Source organism: Phaseolus vulgaris, chromosome 3, assembly GCF_051622355.1.
Source record: "Phaseolus vulgaris cultivar YP4 chromosome 3, ASM5162235v1, whole genome shotgun sequence".
In the NCBI taxonomy this organism is placed as follows: domain Eukaryota; kingdom Viridiplantae; phylum Streptophyta; class Magnoliopsida; order Fabales; family Fabaceae; genus Phaseolus; species Phaseolus vulgaris.
The window spans coordinates 39147873-39171316 of record NC_143500.1 but is presented as its reverse complement, the minus strand read 5'-3'; the positions used below and the strand labels follow the sequence as shown (position 1 = coordinate 39171316).

The window sequence follows — 23444 nt, the reverse complement described above, 5'->3', positions numbered from 1 at the left end:
ACCATTGTTACCGTAATAGAAAATCATACAATAAATACTAGAAGAGTAAACAAAATAAGAATAAGATAATTACACACTTCAATCAGAATTTAATTAAATCACAAATTTAATGGAATTTATTTGATCCATTCTAAAACATTTTAGATTAATACACACACCTGTCCTGTCCCGAATCGGGTAGGTATTTGGTCGAGCTCACTAAGGGTCTGACTAGGGAAGTGATGATGTGAGAACTTGGCATAGGCTGCAAACCGAATGAACAGGCCCAAAAACACTGTCTGTTTTGGCCTTGGCCCGGTATTGCGCGACAGGACAACAAGGAACGAATTCCACTAAAGGAAAGTATAACGTTTTTCCTGCACACACATATTCCCGATAGCGTAATAAATGTAAATGCTCATATCCCCGATAACGTAATGAATGTTATCCTCGATATCCCTGATTATGCTCATTAACTATTCTGATTTACATGCTTTATATCCATATTTTATAGAGAGTTATTGAAAAATGACACATTAATGCCTGGAAAGACCCAGGTCTGAAATCCAAGCCCGTAGACGCTTATAAATAGACGACCACCTACAGGGAGTATTTCAACTTGCATCTTTGCAACATATTTTATCATATACTTTATATTTAATGCTCTCACTGACTTGAGCGTAGAGTGCAATCGCAAGTGGAGCCCTCCTCATCCCTGGGAGATCGGTTTGTTGAAGCCTATAGGTCATTCACCAAGCACGCACCTCATCCGTTAGGCGACCGAGCAACAAAAGGGAATTCGAAGAGAGCTCATCAATACTCTGATCGACGTCGAGCCGGTGAGAACAACACCTAAGTTCAAATAGATAAAAAAAAACAGCAAATATCAAACAAAATATTCTAAAATATTTTGATTAAGTATATTTTACCAAATATTAACATCTAACTCATTCTAAAACAATTTCAGTGTATATAAAGATATTAAACTTTCTATGTGAGAGTAAGTTTACTATACAACTAATGTAACACCCCATAATTTACATATAAGTATTACAATAAAAGTTCTACTAGTTTCTATATAAACTTGGAGTTTTTCAAAACATTCCTAATACATGATTAGGATTCATAAAAATACAAATATTTACATATCCACAGCTCAAAATAAAACTCTGAAACGTCTAAGGCTCTCTTGCACTTGTATGGTCATTTGCTCGTGTACACCAAATTACATGATCAATTTCTCAAATTATTCAATTTTCTACAAATCTCAACAATAAAACAATCACATAGATCTCACATGGATCTACACATCCAGAATACTCAACAAACAATGTCTTCCGGAAGACCCATATTCCTACCAGACACTAACACCTGATCCAAAGATTACCAGCGAATCCACCAGAAAGGATCAGTGTAAGTTCAATATAAGTTAAGCCGTGCATCTCATATGTCACGGTGTGCATGAACTCCCCCATCACCTTCTCACCACCTGATATCTTAGTCTATGTGACTTACATCATCAGTGAAGCTCGGAGATCTCTGTTACCACAAAGACATCAATACTTAATACACAACAAACATCAGTCCATACATTATTTTGAATTCAATTCCATACCATTCTGTCATACAATATCATTCAAAAAGTGATCCACAATATTCAAAAGTCTATTTGACATAAAAAATAACACTTTAATACTAAATCATCAAAATATAATATTTTTACAAATTTAAATAATATACAAACAAACAACCCAATATATAAATACACAACATCCCTGCAAGAAAAATTGAATATTGGGACCACATCCCTTCCGCATTCAAATCTTCTATCTTAGGTGCTATTCAAAATTAAATTTAGCTTCCCTTACCTCAATTGCTTGCTTTCCAAGCAACTTTTAGAATTTTATTCCCCACAATCTGGATAAACTTCAAAATTTACGGGCCTAATGCAAATTATCCAAACCGAACAAAAATTCAGTATATAGTAGAATAAGTTGAGAGGGTTAAACTTCTCAACTAACCCCGTCAATATTGATGACTAAATACTAACAAAAGATATTTAGAGTAAAAATGAACTCATTCCTGTTTAAAAATCTGACCGGGTAAAAATGTTCCTTAACTCGCCTGCTACAACGTGATATGATTAGATTCTAAAATAGATGAGGTATGAAGTGAGAAATTAAGAGAGAAGGGAGAGGAGAGAAGTTGGTAAAGAGAGAAAATGATTTGAAAGAAAGAAGAAGAAAGTGATAGTGTGGAGGGTGAGGGAAAAACGCTCTTTCTGCTTTTAAAAAAAGGTGCTGTTACACCTAAAATATATCTTAATGATGTTAAAAAAAATTGACTTCTTACCACATCATATTTTAATGTGCATGACAAATATTTTTTTTTATTTATTTATGATTTTATTGTTTAATACTACAAACGCAAAAATTAACATAAAATTTTGGATATACGACCAAACTAATTCAATTCCAACATGTGATACATCAATTTAATGATATCAATAAAAACCGTCCTAATACTTACATACAATACATATGTGTGCTAATTTTTATTCACTTTAGTTCATAAAATTAAATTAAAAATATTATTCTAAAATCTAATGTATTAGCGGATTTAAATAGAAAATCATTTTACTACTTTCTAATTGAGATTCACATGAAAAAATCTCACCCATTCAATAAATTTATCAATGTCATTGAGTATTGCGGAATTCACATAACAAATGAAGTATATAAATAAACTTGAGTCTCTCAAACAGATTCGTCGAGGGAAAAAAAAAAATCCAATACCAAAGTTTAGTACGAATAACAACAATAAATATTATTCAGTATTTGATTATCTTTGACCCGTTGAAGTGTATAACCAATAAAAACACAACATCATCAAATTTAATTCAAATACCTCTAAATGCCATATTAGCAATTTCAAAAGTCAATTATGCTCTATTCAAAATAAAATAAAAACCTAAATATTTTGTTGTTGCTCGAGAGTTGTTTTATTTCAACCTGCATGAAAAATAAAGCTGGAAAAGTAATTTTGATCAAATAAAATTGTTATGTACTTATATCATTTCATAACTGTGGAGAAAAAAAAAATTTAAAAGTGGAACAATTTTACCTTTTTAAAAAAAAAATAGAGTGTTTTTGATAAAATTATACACTATAAGAAAATTATTAAATAAAAACTAATTTTAGAGACAAAAAATAATTAGTTATTATAGTGATTAAATTAGACATTTTAAAGACTAGAAAAATTAATGGTTTATATATTTGTTTTTATTATTGATAATTAGTTTCTAAATTAGTATCTAATTAACTATCAAGGTTTTTGTTACCAAAATTAGAATCTAAATAATTGGTAGTTAAAACCTTGGTATACCAATTTAGAAACTATTTATCAATAATATAAACTAATTTAAAAACCAATAACTTTTTTAGTTTCTAAAATAATCTCTAATTTAGTCACTATAACAACTAATTACTTTTGGGATCTAAAATTAGTTTTTATTTAATAATTTTCTTGTAGTGATAGATAAGAAAAAGTTTTGTCAACATAACAAGACTTAGTTGTGAATAAAATGTAAAGTCGTGTAATTGTGGCACGACTTTTGTAACCTATTACAATGAAGTCGTGCTACCTTTATATGATTTTACATTTCTATTTTCACAATAAAATTGTGTCATCTTAACACAACTTTCACATATACATAATTTTCTATAAAGGAAATTCATTTTGGTAAAAAGAATATTGTCCCCCTTCATAAAATGTCTAAAGAAAAACTTTAGAAAATGGAAAAGAGGAACGATTGTATTCTTTATCAATTCTACGATGATTTTTTATTCTCGTTTATAAATTAAATAGTTTACTTCAATTTCTATTTTGCCTACATAGTATTCGATTTTTCCTGTTGTATGATTTTTTATGCAAATGTTCGTGCCATATTGACATGACTTTATATTTTTTCACAATGAAATCATGTCACTTTAACACGACTTTCACATATATATAATTTTCTCTAAAAGAACTCCATTTCAGTAAAAAGAACAAAAATTGTCGCCCTTCATAAAATTTCCAAAGAAAAACTTTAGAAAATGGAAAAGAGAAACGATTGTATTCTTTATCAATTGTATGGTGGTTTTTGGTTTTCGTTCATAAATTAAATAGTTTACTAATTTCTATTTTATCTACATATTATTCGATTATGCATGTTGTATGAATTTTTTTTATACAAATGTTGAGTTACTTTATTGATACAAGCATATAATGTTTGTACCTTTTGTTTTTAGCGGGAGATGAGTTCGGGGAACGCTTTGGTTTCTTCCATGAATATGCTTTCATTTAGTCTCCTGATAGAGGTTGAAGTTTGTTTGAGAAAGACTATGTGATGTTTAAACTAATAAAAACACAAAGAATGATAGTATGTGCACGAAGTATAAGTGCATAAACATACTGAATAAGATAAGATGTATTTTTTCAAGAGTTTGCATTTATAGACTCTTTGGATAGTAACCCTTAAGCTAATATTAAGATAATCATTATGGTTCATAAATAGCTACTCAACAATAAAATCTCATTGAATTAAAATCTCATTGAATTGGTTGTTGTATTATGATTGTCATTGATAATAATTAAAGTTCTATTATGAAATTTTGAAACTTAGAGCCTCAGACATTCACGAATTTATGATAGGTAGGCATACCATTTTAATATGTTTTAACTATAAAATAATAATTCATTTAGAAAAAGTTATATAATATATTAGATAAATAATTGTTTCAATACAATAAATATCAATAAGTATTAATATATAATAAAATAAGAGTCTTAATAAAAAAATCAATTTTATTTGAATTTTATTAAATAAAAAAATATTTTAAAATTCATAATAATTAGTTACCATTTGACTACATTAGAGACAATTTTATAAAGTAAAAAATTATTGGTATATAAAGTAGTTTTTATTATTAATACAAATTTATAAAATAATTCCTAAGCTGATATCTAACCATTAGTTATCAAGTCTTAGTTACTATTTACTTTATATTCTAAATTAGTTTTTTAGTCTCTTAGAGACTAATTTATAATATAAAATATTAGTAATTAAAACCTTTATAGTTAATTTAGATACCATTTAAAAAATATTTTATAATTTATTTTATTATTAATAAAAGTCATTTTAGATACCAATAACCTCTTATTATCTAAAATAATGTCTAACTTATCAATACAGATAATAATTATTTTTACGTATTTTTTTATTTATTTAATAATTTTCTTGTAACGACTCAATAGTTGAGATAAACATGTGTTTTGATTTTTAATAATTATCACATGTTCATTAAAAAATAATAATTTAATATACAATTAACAATAAAAGAAACTTAAGAACTTTAATTTTACAAAACAAAAAATAAAAGGTAAAATATTTCTTTCAAAATTAATTATTAACGTTCATTTTCTTTATAAATAAACACATGTAATAATTATTAAATACATATATTCAAACTCAAACAAAATAAAAAAAATAAAATTTTATATTATACTAAATACGAAATAAGTTAATAATTGTTACACTAAACTAATTATATTCACCGTCTTAACTTTGAGTTATTACTCAATTTATTTTATTAAATTGTTTAGTTACCAGAGGACATAACTGTTATGGAAATAAATTAAGCACGTGAGACAATATTTCTATATGTAATTATATATTGATATACTGTTCCATTTAATTTTATTAAATTGTTTAATTGTAATGAGCGACTCTGCAGTATCACACGTGTATTGTTTTTTAATATAAAATATTGATATATTATTCACTTTATTTTGTTAAATTGTTTAATTATAAGAAAAAAGATCTACTGATTAAAAAAATTGAGATTACTATCACTTATCTCACACGAAGAACATTGATAATGAAAAATGATGGTTTCAATTGATAAATCCAACATAAATTTTTAATAACTATCATATCATATTAAATATAATAAAATTCAAACATAATTCAACGGAGAATTGGATTGAATGAGTAGACAATATAATAAAACTAACATTGAGTTTATATAAGAAAATGTAACATTGAAATAATTTTTTTAACATTTCAACTAATTTTTTTATTAAACTTTTAAAATAAAAAATATCAAATTTAAACATTATTAAGATATTAGTTGATTTTACGTGTTTTATTTTAAATTAATTGTATATTTAATTTATTAGAAAACAAAATTATATTTAAATGCTTAGTATAGACACTGTTGCGTGGGAAAAAAGAAGGTGCTTTCCTGCCAATAAAGACAAAACATAAAAAGTAAAAGAGACATCACTGCATACTCACCAGACTACCACCAATTCAATACCATACTCTAAAAACATCTCACATTTTTAAATAAATAAATAAGCTAATATATATTTAAATTTTTTAAAAATAACATTATATTACACTATAGATCATGTAGTACACATGTAACAAATAGAAAAAGAATATAAATGGGTAATATGTTGTCATTCATGTTATACACACTTAACTAAAATTAGAAAATTATTTTGCATACATCTCATCTCAGTTATTTTATATTAGCAGCCAAAATGAAAAAAAAATGATTTCACACTATTCTTTTATAATAGCTAATAAAAAATAGACATTTCATATTTCTCTATATTTTTTAAGAAAATAAAAATAATAATTATATAAAATAAAGGATAATTTATACTATATTTTATTGTTAAGATATGTATAACAGTTTTGAATGTAGAGTAATTTTTTTATTTTTTTAAAATATATTATCTCCATTTTTTTAATTTTTACGGTTCTTTGTAATTTGAAATTTTGAGATTTTATCACCATATCTCTTAAAACCCAATAATTAGCTCTTATATACTTTTTCTGTGTCTCTCATGCTCTCTGTATCTCTCATACATACGAATACACATAAATTTATATTTTATTTAAATAAATATAAATATACATATAATAATAGTAAAAATAAAAAATAAATTTGGATATATTATTTCTATTTTTTTCATTTAATTCTCAGAGGTGAATTATAAATATAAAATATATAGGGAGAATTTCTTTATATGTATATTAAAAAGGAGAATTCATTTTATACAATGGTTATAGAAATAATAACATTTAAATTATTCAATAACATTTTAATAATTAATTAATTAAATAATTATCTAATGATTATGTAAATAATATTGGTGGTGAATGGATTTCTACACAGAAATATAATTATTTTTAGTGCATGGATTCCGAATTTTTCATAAGATTTGAAAATCAAGTATTGACATTTTTTCAAAATATTAAAACGAATCATTATTAGAAATACCAATACAATTTTTTCACAAGACTTACTTTCACAAAACATTTTATAGTCATAAAAAAAATATTAGTAACCAGAATTTAGTTTTAATATATTAACGTATGAACCATTTCACCATACATTACAATTTACAATGAATTTCATGATAAACAGTTGCATTAGTTTATTTAAAGAAAACAATTTTTTTGAGCATTTTAATTTAATTTTTGAAAATAAAAATTATTTATTTTATTATTTTTATGACTGAATTGTATTCTTAATCGTGTTCTTAATTATATTTCCAGTCTTTAAACTTGAAGAAAATTCATATTTGATCTTTCGAAATAAAAAGGTAACTTTAACCTCTTAAATTAAAATACGTACATTTTTAGTCTTAAAAATTAATGTGAAAGATGAAACTATTATTTTAATACTATTTTTTTAAACAATAACTGAGATATTAAATTATTATTTTTAAATATGAAGAATTAAAATATTTTTTTAAATTGAGAGATAAAATCAGGATCTTTATGAGAATAAAAACTTAATTATTTATTTATTTTAACATTAGTTATTTTGGAAAAATCTAAGGACTTTTTGTCAGTCTCTTGCATACTGTGTAGCGGGAAACATATTTTCTGAGGCAGTCACCATAGCCATACACTCACACTCCTTCTTCTACGCTGGGCATCGCCAAGATCAAACCTTTCCACTCTTCGGAGATCAAACCATGTCTCATTCCAACTGGGAAGCTGATAAAATGTATCAAAACCTCTCACTCTTTGAATTTGCAAACTTTTTTCTTTCTCTTTTCTTTTGACCCATTTCTTTGTTCTTTCTTCTTCCTCTTTGATTCATTCAGTTTCTCTCTTGGTGACTTCTGTGCCCGCTTTAACCTTTTTGTTTGTGTTTTAGGGTTCAGGTTTTCATGTGATCACGTTGGTTTGAGTTTTTGGGTTTTCTTCACTCTCTTCTGTTACTGTTCACAACTTCTTGTGTTGCAAGATTTTGCATTATCTGCGTTTTATCATTATCTCGAGTCTCTCCTTTGATTTTCTTCTGCATTTCATCCCAAGCTTTGTTTTTCGTTTGGTTTTTTTTCTGTTTGGAGTAGTTCATATGCAATCTTATACGTCCTTTTGGTCTTTAACCTGTTATTTTTAGTCCTAAATATGTAATGATTGATGGGAATTTGTCTTGTAGTTATCAACAGTTCTTTGCATGGTGTGGTATACCTTGATATTTTACTTGCAAGAACAAAATTTGGTTGCTGTGCGGGTCTCTGATTGCCATCACTTATTATTTTATTATAGTTTTGTCTACGTTTCTAATTAGCTTTTTTCTTTTTTTATCAATTTTGGGGGGTCTGGGGAACAGGTTAGATTTGTATATCCACGATTATCTCATGAAGAGACAATTGCATGCTAGTGCAAGAGTATTTCAGGCCGAAGGAAATGTTTCAACGGGTCCTGTTGGTAAGATAATTATATGAGCATTCCTAGGGGACTGAAATAAGGTATATGCAAAGGTGTTAAGTTGAAATTGACCTTTACTTTTGGCCACATTCCCCAGTTATAGAAGCACCTAGTGGTTTTCTCTTGGAGTGGTGGTCTGTCTTCTGGGACATATATATTGCCCGGGCAAATCAGAAGCACACAGAAGCAGCAGCATCTTACAGTAAGGTGTGTATTTTTCATATACATTAATTATTTTGTTCTAATCCCTGTGACTAATTATTTGTTATCCTGCTTGGTATATACTAATTTTTATCTTCCTGCTTCTATTATTGGAAAATGGAAATCAAGGTTAGTATGTGTCTTTCAGTGATGTTCTTTCTTTTTGTAGACATGCCTATATGTTTTTTTTATAAATCTGATGAAGTATGTGTATGTGTGTATTAGTGTAACAGACATGATTTGGTATTTATCTTTTGTTACTAGCCATCGTGTTTCATATACCATTTTCTGTGGTTTTAAGATGATTAAGATTGTTAATACTGATATCTTTCATCTTAAGTTGTCGTTGCTGTCAGGATCAGAACTAGATGTTTGTTTCAATATCTCTGGTTAGCCCATTTTTCAATATGTTTAATATGTAGCATAGATAAATAATAAATGTCTAAATTTGAAAACGACAGAATCAACAAACTAAAGCTCGATTAATACAACAAGAACAAGAGTTTCAGAATATAAACCAGAATCAACAAACACAAATGCAACTCTTGTTGCAAAGACGTGCTCAGCAGCAGCGTCTGGGCGGAACTCAACTTATTAGTGGCAGTGCTAGATGTCCTATTATCAATGATCCTTTAATAAGGCAGTACCGGGCAGCTCCTAATTCTATGGCAACAAGATTATATGAGGACAGGTTGAAGCTTCCATGTCAGAGAGATGCTTCAGAAGATGCAAACGTTAAGGTATATAGTCTGTCTGTGATTATAACAGTGCCCTACTGTTTTTATATGATTAGAATGACATTGTTTGTACTGTTTTTCATGCAGCAGAAGATAGCTGATGACGTTGGTAGGCTTCTAAACCCAAACCATGCAGTATTATTGAAAGCAGCAGGAACATCTGGTGAAATGGCTTCAGGGTACCTACCAATTGTTTTCTTTGATGAGACAATTCATTATTCATGCCATCTATTATTGATTATTTATCTCAATTTGGGCTGAATTTTCTAGTTGTCAAATTTCTGTCTGCAGGCAGCCACTGTTCAGTGCTCCTCCTTGCATTTTACCTGGGAATATTCAACATGTTCAAAATCTGAACCAGAAGCTTCTAGGGTCTACACAAGTAATTATGAACATAACTAGTGTCTTGATTTGTGTACAAACTCATTTTAAATTTATAATATTTTTGTACTTACTGGTCTTGGGTCCTTAAACAGGATATGAAGAGTGAGATGAATGCATTGCTGGGGTCTCAAGCTGTTGTTTCAGAAGGATCCTTTATTGGTTGTCATGGTACGGATTTATTGTTTCTAAATTTACTTTCACTATTCAGAAAACTGTATTCAATATCTGAGTGTTTACAAGTGATCGAGCTTCTGTTTTTAGCAATTATATGTGGACTACAGAAGCTCATCTGACAATAATCCTGACAGTGACATGATGACATCTGTAACTGAGAAACACAAAACAGAAGAAGACAGCTATAATAAGCTAACAAATTACAACTAAAGGAGTTATTCAATCATATCACATTCACTTGTTAGTTTTTGAATAAAGACTTGGTAAGTTCAATAGAGAATTGACTTGGTAATTAAATTCAATAAGGAATCTTTAAATATATTCCTGTTAACTGAAGATAATTGTACATAATATCTGTGTGCCCATGAAGTGTTTACTCTTAACATTTCTTTCATGAGAATATAAATTGTGTTTGGATGCTAAAGAAATGCAAAATGTTTTATTCTTATTGGGTATGGATGCATCACTGTTATAGTATAATATAATTAAAAAAGAGTATTTCACTTTGAATAGTTTTATTTGTTTCTGGTATTTGTTGAAAAATATTTGTCAGAAGTCAGAAATTTGGTTGTGATTCAAAGCTTTTAAATGGCTGAGGCAATTGAATCATTAGCTTAATAGCTTCAGATCTGTAATTTGCTGTAACTGTCTCTAGTTTGTTTTCCCTTTTCTTTTCTCAACCATCAATGCATGCAAATGTGCCTCCTGTTATCACAGATCTAATTTGATTTATAGTTGATTTCTCCCTCCTAAAATTCATCAATTCCAATTTACATTATTAAAATAAAGTCAGGGACCAGTCTTAACTTTTTTAAGTTTATTTTGTAATTATTCCCTTTGGCTATGGTGGCATGGTTAAAATAAAAACGCATAATACTATATTTCTAAAAGTCTCTGTCACATCATGCCTGAGATACAAAATCATTCACTGGTAGACCTTCTCCTGGCATCCTAATATTTTCGGTGATGTGGTTTTCTGAATGCTAGTTCTTTTATAAAATGGTTGTTACGAGAACTATGATGCAAAATAAAAGTTATAGAGTCCAAAGTCTAAATTCATTTATATGGTTTTTGAGCCTTAAAAATTGTAACAGTAAATGGACATCAAGGGACTTTACTTATCCCATGGCATGATGTTGTTTTCTAAGTTAAAGACATTATAAATACAATTATGTATAAGAATGTGGTGCATGACTTTTATGTTCCTCATTACTATGAAAATGCCTTCCTTTTTTTTAAAGAACATCTAAATCAGTTCAATATTTTCCAGACTTTTCTATGCTTTTTAAGCTATTGGAGTGGATACCTCAACACAAATATGTCAGCTTTGATATCTTGAAACATTTAACATTTCCTACTCAGACTCGTAGTTGCTTTATGTGCCCCCTCAATAATGATATCTCTTGGTTTTGTATTATTGATATTTGTCGTTTTGTTGTCAAATTAAAATGATTTCAGCATAGACTTGTCTAATAATAGAGAGATGATAGTATAATTGTGATTAGATGAGCCCAAGTCGTTTTCCAATGAATCCAATAGTGAAATTAGTAGATCAATGTTTAGATTCTATCTGTAAGCAAAAAAAGTTACCAATAACAATAAAAATATAAAAGAAGGATTAAGATTGTTTAACAGAAAATATAAAAGAAATTAAAACAACAAATAAAGAGTTGATCCCCAAGTTATTTCACCATTGAATTCTTCATAGGTTCTCTAAAGATTAGTGCTTTCTCAATTTTCAAACAAAGTTAAACTAGATTGAACATGCGCCAATCGGATTCAACTGAAACTCACCAGTATAGTTTACTGGTTTAATCAATATCCACTTTGTTCCATGCGTATATTCCATGTGAATGCTTATTTCCTCTCTCTTGAATTATGCGTCCAAGAAATTGATTAGAACAATGCGAACTAACTAAAAAACTAAAGTTTAAGATAAGGAAAACTCTCAATCATGCGATCAAGTACAACCTCTCATAAAAACCAGTTTTCCAAGAGATTAGAATATTAAAAACTTTTATTTATCAAAACCTCTTAACTCAATGAAGAATTACAAAGTAATCAACCAAAAAGGTTTAGCCTTCCATGCAAAGACAAACCTACAAAAATAAAAAATGCACAAAAATAAACAAAGGAAGCAACTTTGCACTCAGAGATCTTGGTCTTTTGAGTGTTTCCCCTCCTTAAATATGCATGCTCCATGCAACCTCCTCCACATTCCATGTTGGAGGCACCACTTTTGGTGAAGATAGTGGAGAAAATAATGGAGAAGACCCAACTTCTACTTAGGTGGAGTAAAACTCTTCTACTTTGCATAAAATTCTCTCAAATATTTTCTTTTGATTTTTTTCAAAGAAGGAACTTGGACTTTTGCATATTTGGTCCATTTACAAAGGTCGACACTTCCTTCATACTATTTATTCTAAAAACATAAAATGAACATAAATAATAGTTAAGGCTCAAATAAATCCAATTATATAAATCTTAATTAAAACAATGGATTTATTTATTATTAAAGTTCAATAATTTATGATTAAAGCTATTGAGTGTGAATAAAAATATGCTCATAAATTATATTGTAATTTTAATGGTTTGGTTTATTATCTGCATTTGATTTTTCTTGATAATCATTCTCATTTCAGGTTCTAATCCAGGTGGTAGCAATTTGACTCTGAAAGGATGGCCTCTAGCTGTAAGACTAATATTGACCTAATTCTCCCTAACAAAATGAAAATTATGATACTTTCTATATGATGGTTTCCTGAATCCATCTTGGATCATTGTTTTGTCAATTTAAAATTTCAAACTATAAATCTAAATATAATTAGGGAATAGTATGCACTGTTGAAGCAAACTCGTATAAGTCCTACAGTAAGGGGGATTACCTGTCTGATAGAGCATCAGTATGGTTCAAGGTTAGGGGAATCATCTTTTGCTGGTTTGGGTATAACTTTACTATTGGCCTCTGTTGAAGTTTTAACTTATAATGAGATGTCCTTGTAAAATTGAAATTGCCAAGATCGCTAGTGACATGGATATTTTAGGTAATTTAGGTACATCAACATTTTAATCCTATGTATGATTTAATTGTAATTATTTTAGGGACTAGATGAACTTCGTTCTGGTCTTCTCCAGCCAAATAATTTGATGCACTGTCCACAATCTTTCAATCAACTTTCTCTACGGCAGCAACTTATGCTTCTGGCAGAACAAAATTTGATTTCTCCTCCTGTCAGTGATATCGAGAGCAGAAGACTCGGGATGTTTTTTAATGATCGAAACATGAGTCTTGTGAAAGATGGCCAATCAAATTCTGTAGATGATTTAGTTCTGAGTAATGGATCACCTGCACAAGTTGGTTCCCCAATGTTGCCCCATCCAGACTCAGATGTGTTCTTTAAGGTATCACCTGGTCACCTAATCCACATTGTATGTATTCAATAAATTGTTGCCTTGAGCTTCACCAAATTATTTGTTATATATTAAATTGTCTTTTACAAGCAGCAGCTTCAACAATATTCTCAACATCTTCTTCCAAGCCAACCGTGTGAGAATCTCCAGCAGCAAGAAAAAATTGGTTGTGGTCTTGGAAGCATGACTATAGAGGGAAATGTGTCCAATTCCTTACAAGGAAACGATCAGGTTTTTATCTACTGCCTTTGTTCAGCATTTATTGGCTTCAGTACATATCTAGGTATTTTAATCAGCTTGTTTGTATTTAAGGCTCCAAAAACTAAATTAGTGCGAAAGCGAAAATCAGCATCGTCTTCAGGTCCTGGCATTAGCTCTGGAACTGCAAACACCACCGGACCACCTGCCAGTTCACCTGCCAGTTCACCTGACAGTTCACCTTCAACACCATCTACACAAACACCTGGAGAGATGATAACAGTGTCAACTCTGCAACAGAATGCTCCTTCCTCTAAGTCAGCATTTGTGTTTGGTACTGATGGTTTGGGCTCACTTACATCATCACAAAATCAATTGGTCAGAGACTCCTTCATTCATATTTTTTTAGGATAACTAAATATATCCATTGCCTGATTTGAGATCAACATCTTCTGAAAAATTGTTTGTGGTATCCTAATATTGCACCTTTTTTTTGTTGAGAACTAAGCTACTGTTACACTACAATAATGGACTAAAAAATATTTATTTGTAAATGTTTGCATGTCTCTTACCCCTCAAGAAATAAAACTTACTACTGGGTATTGGTCATCTTTGTGATCGGTGTTCCATTACTATAGTGTGGAAATGTAAGGTGTTAGGTTAGGAACATGAGGCCTATTACTAAAGTGTACTCTAGAAGAAATAAGAACGAAGCAAACCCAACTGACCCACAAGTGAGTTAGTTAGGCAGTTATAGTGTATAAATAGCAATGTTATTACTGTACCTAGGGTATTTTTTGGAAACTCATTTTGGGGAAGTACTGAGACTCTTAAATTCTCAGTAATCAATACAAATTCACTGTTCACCTTTTTCTGTCTTTACCTCTACCTCTATGTATTGTGGTGTAAATTCTTTTAATTTTTGGTACCGGTTGTATCAAATGGTATCAGATTTGATCTCGGAGCTGTGGGTATCAAGAATTAACGCAAGTGAGGAAAATAGAGGACTTCAATGGCTAAGAAGAAAATGGAAGGAAGAATGGAAATTGTAGAGAAAATGTTTGAATCTGAGTCAGAGTGAAGATTCTGACAGAGAGATAGAAAGCATGGTGCAGAAAATAGATAATCAAAATCAGGGAGGGTTAGGAGGCTTGAAGAACAACAAATCAGAGAGTAGAGGTGATGGAATGGAGTCAGAAGCAGAGTGGGTTAGCCTGGCGTTGTATCTCTGGAAACCATTAGAGAAACCTTCATTTAGTGTGGAGGAAGAGTGTACGGATGGGTCCACCAATTGAAGATGTACCTCCGAATTAGAGGAGCATTAGAGAACAAGAAGATGGAAGTGTACTGGTTTCTTTGTAGGGACGGACACTTAGTTGGTTCCTTTGGTGGGAGTCTTGCAACCCAAGATCAATTTGGGAGGTTTTCAAAAGTGCCAATGTTGACAGGTTCCAACTAGTGTTGCGAACTCCCCTTTTGCAGTGCTGTTGGGGCTGAAACAAGGTGGAAGTGGCTAAGTTTTTAGATCAGTTTGAAAAGTATGCTGGGGTGATGCAAAGAATTGAGGAAGATTATTTGTAAGAAATTGGCCTCAGGGAAGATGTGCGGGCAGAATTTCTGTTATATTATATGTACCATAATCATTAATTGGAGCCATAAATAAAGCACTTATGGTAGAAGAAAAGAACAGGGCAGTCACCCAAATGATGGGAAATAGTGGGACTAGACTGGCTAATTCTTGTAGGAGTTTCTGAGGGATACAAAACAACAATGTGGGCAACACCAACAGAACTTTTACTAGTCAAGGACAGGCCAATGGAGGAAGTGCATCTATAGGATCTGGAGCCAAAGCTGCCAATAATGGAAGGTTTCAAGCAAGGGTGAAACAAGGAGAATATAAAGGCTGAAAAATGCAAAATTGCACGGAGAAGATGAAAAAAATAGAATGTTTTAGACGTAACAAAAAGTTTAGTCAAGATCGTATATGCAAAACCAAGTAGTTTAGAGTCATGATTTTAGTGGAGGAGCAAGAGGGAGCGGAGGTGGAAGATTGTGACAGCCCAAGAGAAGAAGACAGGGAATTTCAGCTATCATTACATTTATTGCTGGATTCACATCAAGAAGGTCCCTTAATCTATGGAGTGTGTAGAAAGAAGGGTAATAGTGCTAATACACTGCGAAGCAATGCACAATTTTATTTCACATCAATTGATGAAAGACCTGGATTTTTCAGTTAAAGATACTCCCACTTATTTTATGAAAGTGGGGGATGATGGGAATAAGATTCAATGCCAAGGGATTTTTAAAGGACTCAAATTACAGCTACAAGGAATGGAGAATGGAGATTTCTTTTTTCTATTTGAATTAGGTGGTGCTGATGTAGTGTTGGGGTTGAATTTGTCCGCTTCCTTAGGTGGTCAACTTTAAGGATTTGATTATGGAGTTTAAGGTGGGGGACAACGAGAATATTGAAGGGTGAGTCAGACCATGCAAGAGGGGCTGCTTCAATCAAGGAGTTGTACAGTGTGATCTAACCAAAGAGGGGCTGGGGTCATGGTGGAGTGTTGATTGATTCAGCAGAGTCCTGTAACTGAAGAACTCTTGCCATCAGAGGTGGACCTTGTGTTGCAGCAATTTTTAGAAGTGTTCCAACCCTTTGAAGCACTCCCACTAAAAGGGAGGCAGGTTTCACTTGAAGGATGAATCAACAATTAACAACTTGTGACCATATAGGCATATATCCTTATTGTCAAATGACTAAGCTTGGAAAATTAGTTACGTAGATGCTAGAGGTTGGAATCATTAGGCCTAGCATAAGCCCATATTCTAGACCCATTATATTAGTAAAAGAGAAGGATGGTGCTAAGAGGTTGTGCTGACTATAGGACTTTGAACAAGATTACCATTCCAAATAAGTTCCCTATTCCTCATAGAAGTGTTGTTGGATGAGTTATTGGGGGCTGCAGTGTTTTTGAAACTTGACCTCAAAGTTGGCTATCATCAAATAAGGATGAGGGGTGAAGTTGTGGAGAAGACAACATTCAGAACACATGGGGGACATTAAGAATTTTTGGTCATGGCATTTGGTTTGACTAATGCCCCCTCCACATTTCAGAGTTTGATAAATTATGTGCTTAAACCCGTTTAGTTTCTGTTTTTCTTTACGATATACTAATACACAACAAGGATTTAATAGTTCACGTGGAGCCTTTAAGACAAGTGTTCCAAATATGAAGTGATAATGAATTAAAGGTCAATAAGAAGTGCACCTGTGGTGAAAGAAGTTTATAATACTTGGGACATTATTTCAGCACAAGTAATTTCTGCAGATCCTAAGAAATTGGAAGCCATGTGGTGTTGGCCTATGACTAAGCAGTCAGCTCACCACAACTTGTTCAATCTCTATCCATAACCTTGGTACGTGACATGGAGCTCCAGGTTAACCAGCAAATGTGTTGGATATCAGACAAGCAGCAGCAGATGATTTAGAAGTTTTGATCAGGTGGCACAACCTCCCTCCTTGTGAAGATGGGGAGGCAACATCTACTCTACAACAAGCCTTGCTTCATTTTCACCTTGAGGACAAGGTGGGTCTTTTAGGAGGGGGGTATCATTAGGAATACAAGGCCTATTACTTAAGTGTACTTTTAGAAGAAATAAGAGCAAAACAAACCCAACCGACCCACAACACAAGTCGGTCAGTTTGGCAGTCATAGTGTATTAATAGCAATGTAATTACTGTAGTAAGGGGTTTTTTGGAAACTCATTTCGAGACTCTCAAACTCAGTAGTCAATGCAAAATCACTGATAATTTTTTGCTATCTTTACCTCTACCTTGTGTGTAAATTCTTTTAATTCTCAGTACCGGTTGTATCATAGGGTTGTAAGCATGGAAATATGTAGACAGTCTAAATGACAATATCGAGACATTCTTATCCCCCAATGAATAATGCAGGCCGATATGGATCACCTTGTGGGTGATGGATGTTTGGGTGACAATATTGACTCATTCATATCTCCTGATGATTCAGACATTAGAGAAAAAGTTGGCAAAGGTATGGTAAATCTGATAGATGAACAAACGCTTTGTGGTTTGAATTTTCTTGTATGACTGTATAGATAAGCTTAAGAATTCAAATTCAAATGGTTGATTTTACACTAGGATTCATTTTCAAGGAGATCAAGCATATAATGGCAGGTTCACATAAAGTTGAGTGTTGTCACTTCTCGTCGGATGGAAAACTTCTTGCTACTGGTGGCCATGATAACAAGGTAAGTGCAGATTGATCTGACTTTAACTATGAATGATATCCATTTCAATAGAATTGTTGCATTTAGTGGTTGTAGGGAGAAGCTTTTGTTTTTATTTGAATTATTTGTACTGTTAAATATGGTCATAAAACCAGGACTGGATTTGTTGGTTCGGCAAGTAAACCAGACAGGTATATTGATGAAATCATTTATCTGCTTTGTGTGGTTCAGGTTTCTCTGTGGTGCACCGAATTGTTTAACCAGACATCTACTCTTGAAGAGCACAGTGAATGGATAACTGATGTTCGATTTTGTCCAAGCATGTTGCGTGTTGCTACATCCTCAGCAGACAAAACTGTTAGGGTTTGGGATATTGATAATGTAAGACGATTTTCTCTTCAACCAAATAAAATAAAATTCATGTTTGTTGTGTCTTTTCTTTTCTCCTTTACTGTACATAACCAAACATAATGTTAAACTATGACATTAGTCTAATCTCACTTCTTACATATCTTACTGTATTAATCACTATACACGCTATTTTTTCATTAGCCTTCTATTTCTTTAATAATCTCCAGCAACTTTATGAAATGCTATAGCCTATTAATTATTAATGAATTTGATATGATAATTTGGTTGGATCAATCTGAGAATTAGGTTATGGTCATAGATGATAGATAGTAGAGGAAATAGGTCAAAGGCAGGGTTAGGTGTCTTCTATTGCTGTATCCTGTCAGTAAATTATCCTGGAGTTGGTCCCTTGCCATTTCCTGTATGTATGTATGTACGTGTTTTGATGGCAAGTAAATCTTCTTCCTGTGCTCCTGCTTTTATGGGAACTTAAAAAATTTGACTTCGTTGGTATTAGTGTTGAAAGTTGACTGGCTTAAAAAATTAATTCTTACGTTTTACCATTTCTTTAGTCTAAAGGGTGCATCAAAGATTTTTCTTATACAAGTTTAGGTGCTATTTAATTAGATGACCCTTTCTTTTATTTTTCTCATATATGTGTTGGAATTTTGATTATTCTTTGCAGCCAAGTTATTCTATTCGAACATTCACTGGACATGCTACAACTGTGACGTCTCTAGATTTTCATCCTAGCAAAGATGACCTCATTTGCTCATGTGACAGTAGTGAGATAAGATACTGGAGTATTAAAAATGGTAGTTGTACTGGGGTTTTCAAGGTACGAAATCTATAACATGAATTGTGAAGCGCATCCCAATTCCCATTGTATTCTTGTAATTTGATTGCTAATAATAACTTTGATTAAATTACACTAGCACTCTTGAAGTTTTCTCAAACTACACTCACATCTTAATTTTTTTAAAATTCTATATAAATCTTCCCGTTGTTTTAAAAACATTACATTGTTCTCCCCTTTTATATTACTCATACATCCCCTTAAGTTTTAAAAATATTACATATGCACCCACTTTTAAGGTAGGTCATTCTAATGATGAAAAAAATATGGGGTGTATGTGTAGTTCGAGAAAACCTCGGGGGGGGGGGGGGTGTATTAGTGAAATTTACTCAATAACTTTATTGTCCAGTTTTTTATCAGGGTGGTGCAACTCAGATGAGATTTCAACCTTGTTTGGGAAAGCTTCTTGCCGCTGCCGTAGATAATTTCGTATCCATTTTTGATGTAGAAACCCTGGGTTGCAGACTTAAATTACAGGTCAGCTGTGAATTTTCTGTTGAGAGTATCCGTATTTACTTCTAACGTTACATTTTAGTTTCTAGTATACTGCTCAAGTTTCTAATTGACCATGAACAAATTTAGAACATCTTGATGACTATTGATAGCAACTTTTTATTCACATACACAATCTCTCCCGTGTTAGATTATTTTGCTCGGTAACTCAAACTTTATGAAGATCAATAATTGACATTTTTACTTAGATCAAAATTGATAGCTGCACACAGTGGTAAAATTTTTATGATCATTCACGGCAGCTCTTTTATGAATATCCTTCTATGGCTTTTCTCTTGTTTTCTTTACCTTTGGCTTTTAACCACCAAGGAAGACTTCAAATGAGGTGACACCATTAAAAATGATTTAAAATTAAGTGATATTTCTGAAGAATTGATTTGACAAAACATAATGGCATCATCTAATCAGTATAACAACCCCAGTTTGTGGGAAATGCCTTTAGTTTTTATTGTTACATGACAGTTGGAGGAAATTCAATACATAGTTGTTGGTTAAATATAATTTTGCCCTTTTTTGTAGTACAATAATATGGTCAATAATTGGAATTTTTATGTAATATATGTAGCTGTTGTTGGTAGGCCTGTTTGAATGAAACAACATAACTCGCATTCTATTATCTTTGGTATGTATTTTTATGAATACAACTGAACTGCATTTAGACTTAAAGAATGGTTTGGTTCCGTGAAAAAGGGTGGAATCAAACGGAATAGAATAAAATCACTCCATTATTTTTTTACTACAATACCATTTATATCTTTCTTACTTTTCTGCCTTGCCTTTTGTGATTGCTACTGCAAGTTTCTACCTTATCTATCGATCTTGTATGTTTTGCATTTAAAGTCGATGATTGTGAAGCTTGTCATTGATATATTTTGTCACGATAGTACTTGATTGTGATTACTGGCTGAAAACAGTCCATCTTTTCATTGAATCGGCTTTCGATTCTTTTTCTTCATCGCAACTGCCATGACTATTTGATCATTCACACACACACATATTAATAATTTAAAATGATTATATAGTGACATAAGATTCAACAAATCTAGTTCAATTCCTTGTTGTTTTGGAGGTTGGAAAGTTGTGGTTGTTATGGTGGGGCCTGCATTTGATGGCATTATACATATGAGATATCTTATGGGGTTTGGTGGTGGGGTGAAAGAGAAAATGGAGGAGTTGATTGTGTGGTGGTACTGGAAGGAAAAGGAAGAAGGATGAGTAATTCTGGAAAAAAAATAAAAGTGAAAAGAGAAAACAATAACAAAATCTCTTTAATTTCACTTTTATCGGATCAAATGGTTGAAGTTGACTCTCTCACATGGTGGGAGACATGTTTAAGTCTCTTATCCTTCACCCGAAACAATAATGTTTCATTATGTTTGGTTTGTTTCGAACACTGATTTAGTTATTTTTCTCAAAGTGATCGAGAATTTATCCATTGATGTTATCTTTGTCTCCTTTTTAAATCTGCCATTTTATGGAGCTCTTGTCTATTGACTATTAATGAATCTTGTTGTGGTGCTTCATTTTAGGGCCATAATAATGTTGTGCGTTCTGTGTGCTGGGATTCGTCTGGAAAATGTCTGGCTTCTCTTAGTGATGATCTGGTTAGAATATGGACTGTTGGATCTGGCAGCAAAGGGGAATGCATTCACGAGTTTGCTGCATCTGGGAACAAATTCAACACCTGTGTTTTCCATTCCGTCTATCCTTTGTTGGTCATTGGCTGCAATAAGGTAAGTTGTCTTCTGTCTTGTAATTAATCATATCAGAATAAAACATGTTAATTCTGTCTGTGCACCAATAAAAATTAGCATCCTTTCTTTCGTACTTGTAACTTTTGTTTCTATTTGGAATCATGGGAATTGCAGACTATTGAGTTGTGGGACTTCGGTCAGAACAAGACATTGACTTTGCATGCACACGAAAAGGCTGTATCTTCCTTGGCAGTATCAAATGTTACTGGGTTTCTGGCTTCAACTAGTCATGACAAACATTTCAAGATCTGGAAGTGACCAGCTCTTCTTAGCCTTTTGTTATGTAGATAGATAGATGTTCCGTCAAGCTTCACCCAACATGCTGAAGTGTTTTTTTGCCCCTTTTTTATTCCTTCTTATATTGGTCGTCTTCTTTCACACTGAAAAGGATGTTTTGGATTTTTGGCCCGTCCCTTATTTGCTGTACAAGTCATACAACTTCTCTGGAAAGTTTCCTTCCACTTTGATTTTAAAAATAGGAAAGGGTATATACAATGGAAGTGACAAACATGAAATGTTATATTCTGTTTTTTAGCCTCTGCATTCTTGGTCGTGCGTAGTATATTTTTATTCTGTTTGTATTAAGTTTTAAACTTAACTCAACCAGTTTGTATTAAGTTTTAGACTTAACTCAACCAGTTTGTATTAAGTAAGTTTTAGATTTAACTCATTCTTATAAAACAAGTTTGTATTAAGTAAGTTTTAGATTTAATTTATCCTTATAAAATAATTAAGTTTTAGATTTAACTCATCCTTATAAAATGAGTTAGTATTAAGTAAGTTTTAGATTTAACTTATCCTTATAAAACGAGTTCTAAGGTAAGGATTATCTTTACTTATATACCGACTTTTCTTACATTGATGAATGTACATCTTTTGCATGGATTTTTGTATTCTTGAGTGGTCTTATAGGCTCTGTTTGGATTAGGGAGGGGATGTGTGAGGATTTGAGGGAGTGGATGTGTGAGGATGTGTGAGGAAAGTGTGAAGAAAGTGAGGGTGTTTGGATTGAGGTATGTTAGGGTAGATGTCTGAAGAAAGTTCATGGGAGCTTGTGAGTGATGTGATGGTTATGAGGGAATTTTAATTTTTTTAAAGGTGTGAAATGTTACTTTACAGATTAACCCTTGCCTATTAAAAAAATTAATAATAAAATGAGTTGTTTTTATTTAAAATGAAAAACTTTCACACATTTCGTAGATTTAAAAATTATAATTAAAAATATATATGTTAAATATAAATATGTATAATATAAAAACTATAATTAGAAAAAAAATATGTATTCAACAAATTAAATAAAAATAGAACTTCAAGTAATAAAATTGAAAAATAAATCAAATCTTGTATAAATAAAAAGATATTATTTTTTAATATTAAAAACCCTCTAGAAATGAAAAATAAAAAATACTATAACAACAAAAATATAACGTAATTAACAATAGAACATAACATAATACATAATACATTTTAATATATTAATTATATTTTCAGTTTCTAATGAATAATTTAAGTTAGAATAAAATTATTTTAAGTGATGGATTGTTTTTAGAGATTTTTTGTATTAAATAAATTAAATATTTAGTATAAAATAAAATGAAAAATGTTTAGTATAACCTTTTGGTGATGACCATGATCCAAGTAATATTTTCAATTTTAATTAGATATAGTATATTATTTTCTTTAAAAAAAACTAAATCCAACCACATTTAATAAAATATCTAATTAAAACTTGAAAAATAGGTATCACCTAATCTACTCTAATAACTAATATATAAATGAAAGATTTTATTTAACTATATTTTTTTTTACATTGATTTATAATATTTTATAAAATAATAAACAAACTTAAA

The 23444-nt window shown here is 31.1% G+C and overlaps 1 protein-coding gene across 2 annotated transcripts; it reads left to right on the top strand.

The window, feature by feature from the left end:
- Positions 1-7902: 7902 nt before the first annotated feature.
- Positions 7903-22128, top strand: LOC137807480 (transcriptional corepressor LEUNIG). 2 transcript variants are annotated; one of them, XM_068608139.2, is made up of 18 exons: positions 7903-8051; positions 8667-8764; positions 8862-8971; positions 9427-9705; positions 9790-9881; positions 9994-10084; positions 10179-10254; positions 12903-12952; positions 13363-13662; positions 13765-13902; positions 13984-14247; positions 17825-17924; positions 18032-18141; positions 18352-18501; positions 19157-19309; positions 19688-19804; positions 21370-21573; positions 21709-22128. In XM_068608139.2, the coding sequence occupies exons 1-18, from the start codon at positions 8020-8022 to the stop codon at positions 21850-21852; spliced, it is 2508 nt and encodes an 835-aa protein (XP_068464240.1). In that variant the 5' UTR covers positions 7903-8019; the 3' UTR covers positions 21853-22128. The 2 variants fall into 2 exon arrangements, 1 of the variants encoding a protein (XP_068464240.1); XR_016519819.1 differs by lacking the exon at positions 21709-22128 and having other exon boundaries at positions 7918-8051; positions 19677-19804; positions 21370-21507.
- Positions 22129-23444: the final 1316 nt, after the last annotated feature.

Coding starts and splice junctions, on each gene's coding strand:
- LOC137807480 (XM_068608139.2), top strand. CDS start 8,020: ATGTCTCATTCCAACTGGGAAGCTGATAAAAT. Junction 13,903..13,983: donor CCTTACAAGGAAACGATCAG/GTTTTTATCTAC, acceptor TTTGTATTTAAG/GCTCCAAAAACTAAATTAGT. Junction 18,142..18,351: donor CTGGTGGCCATGATAACAAG/GTAAGTGCAGAT, acceptor TGTGTGGTTCAG/GTTTCTCTGTGGTGCACCGA.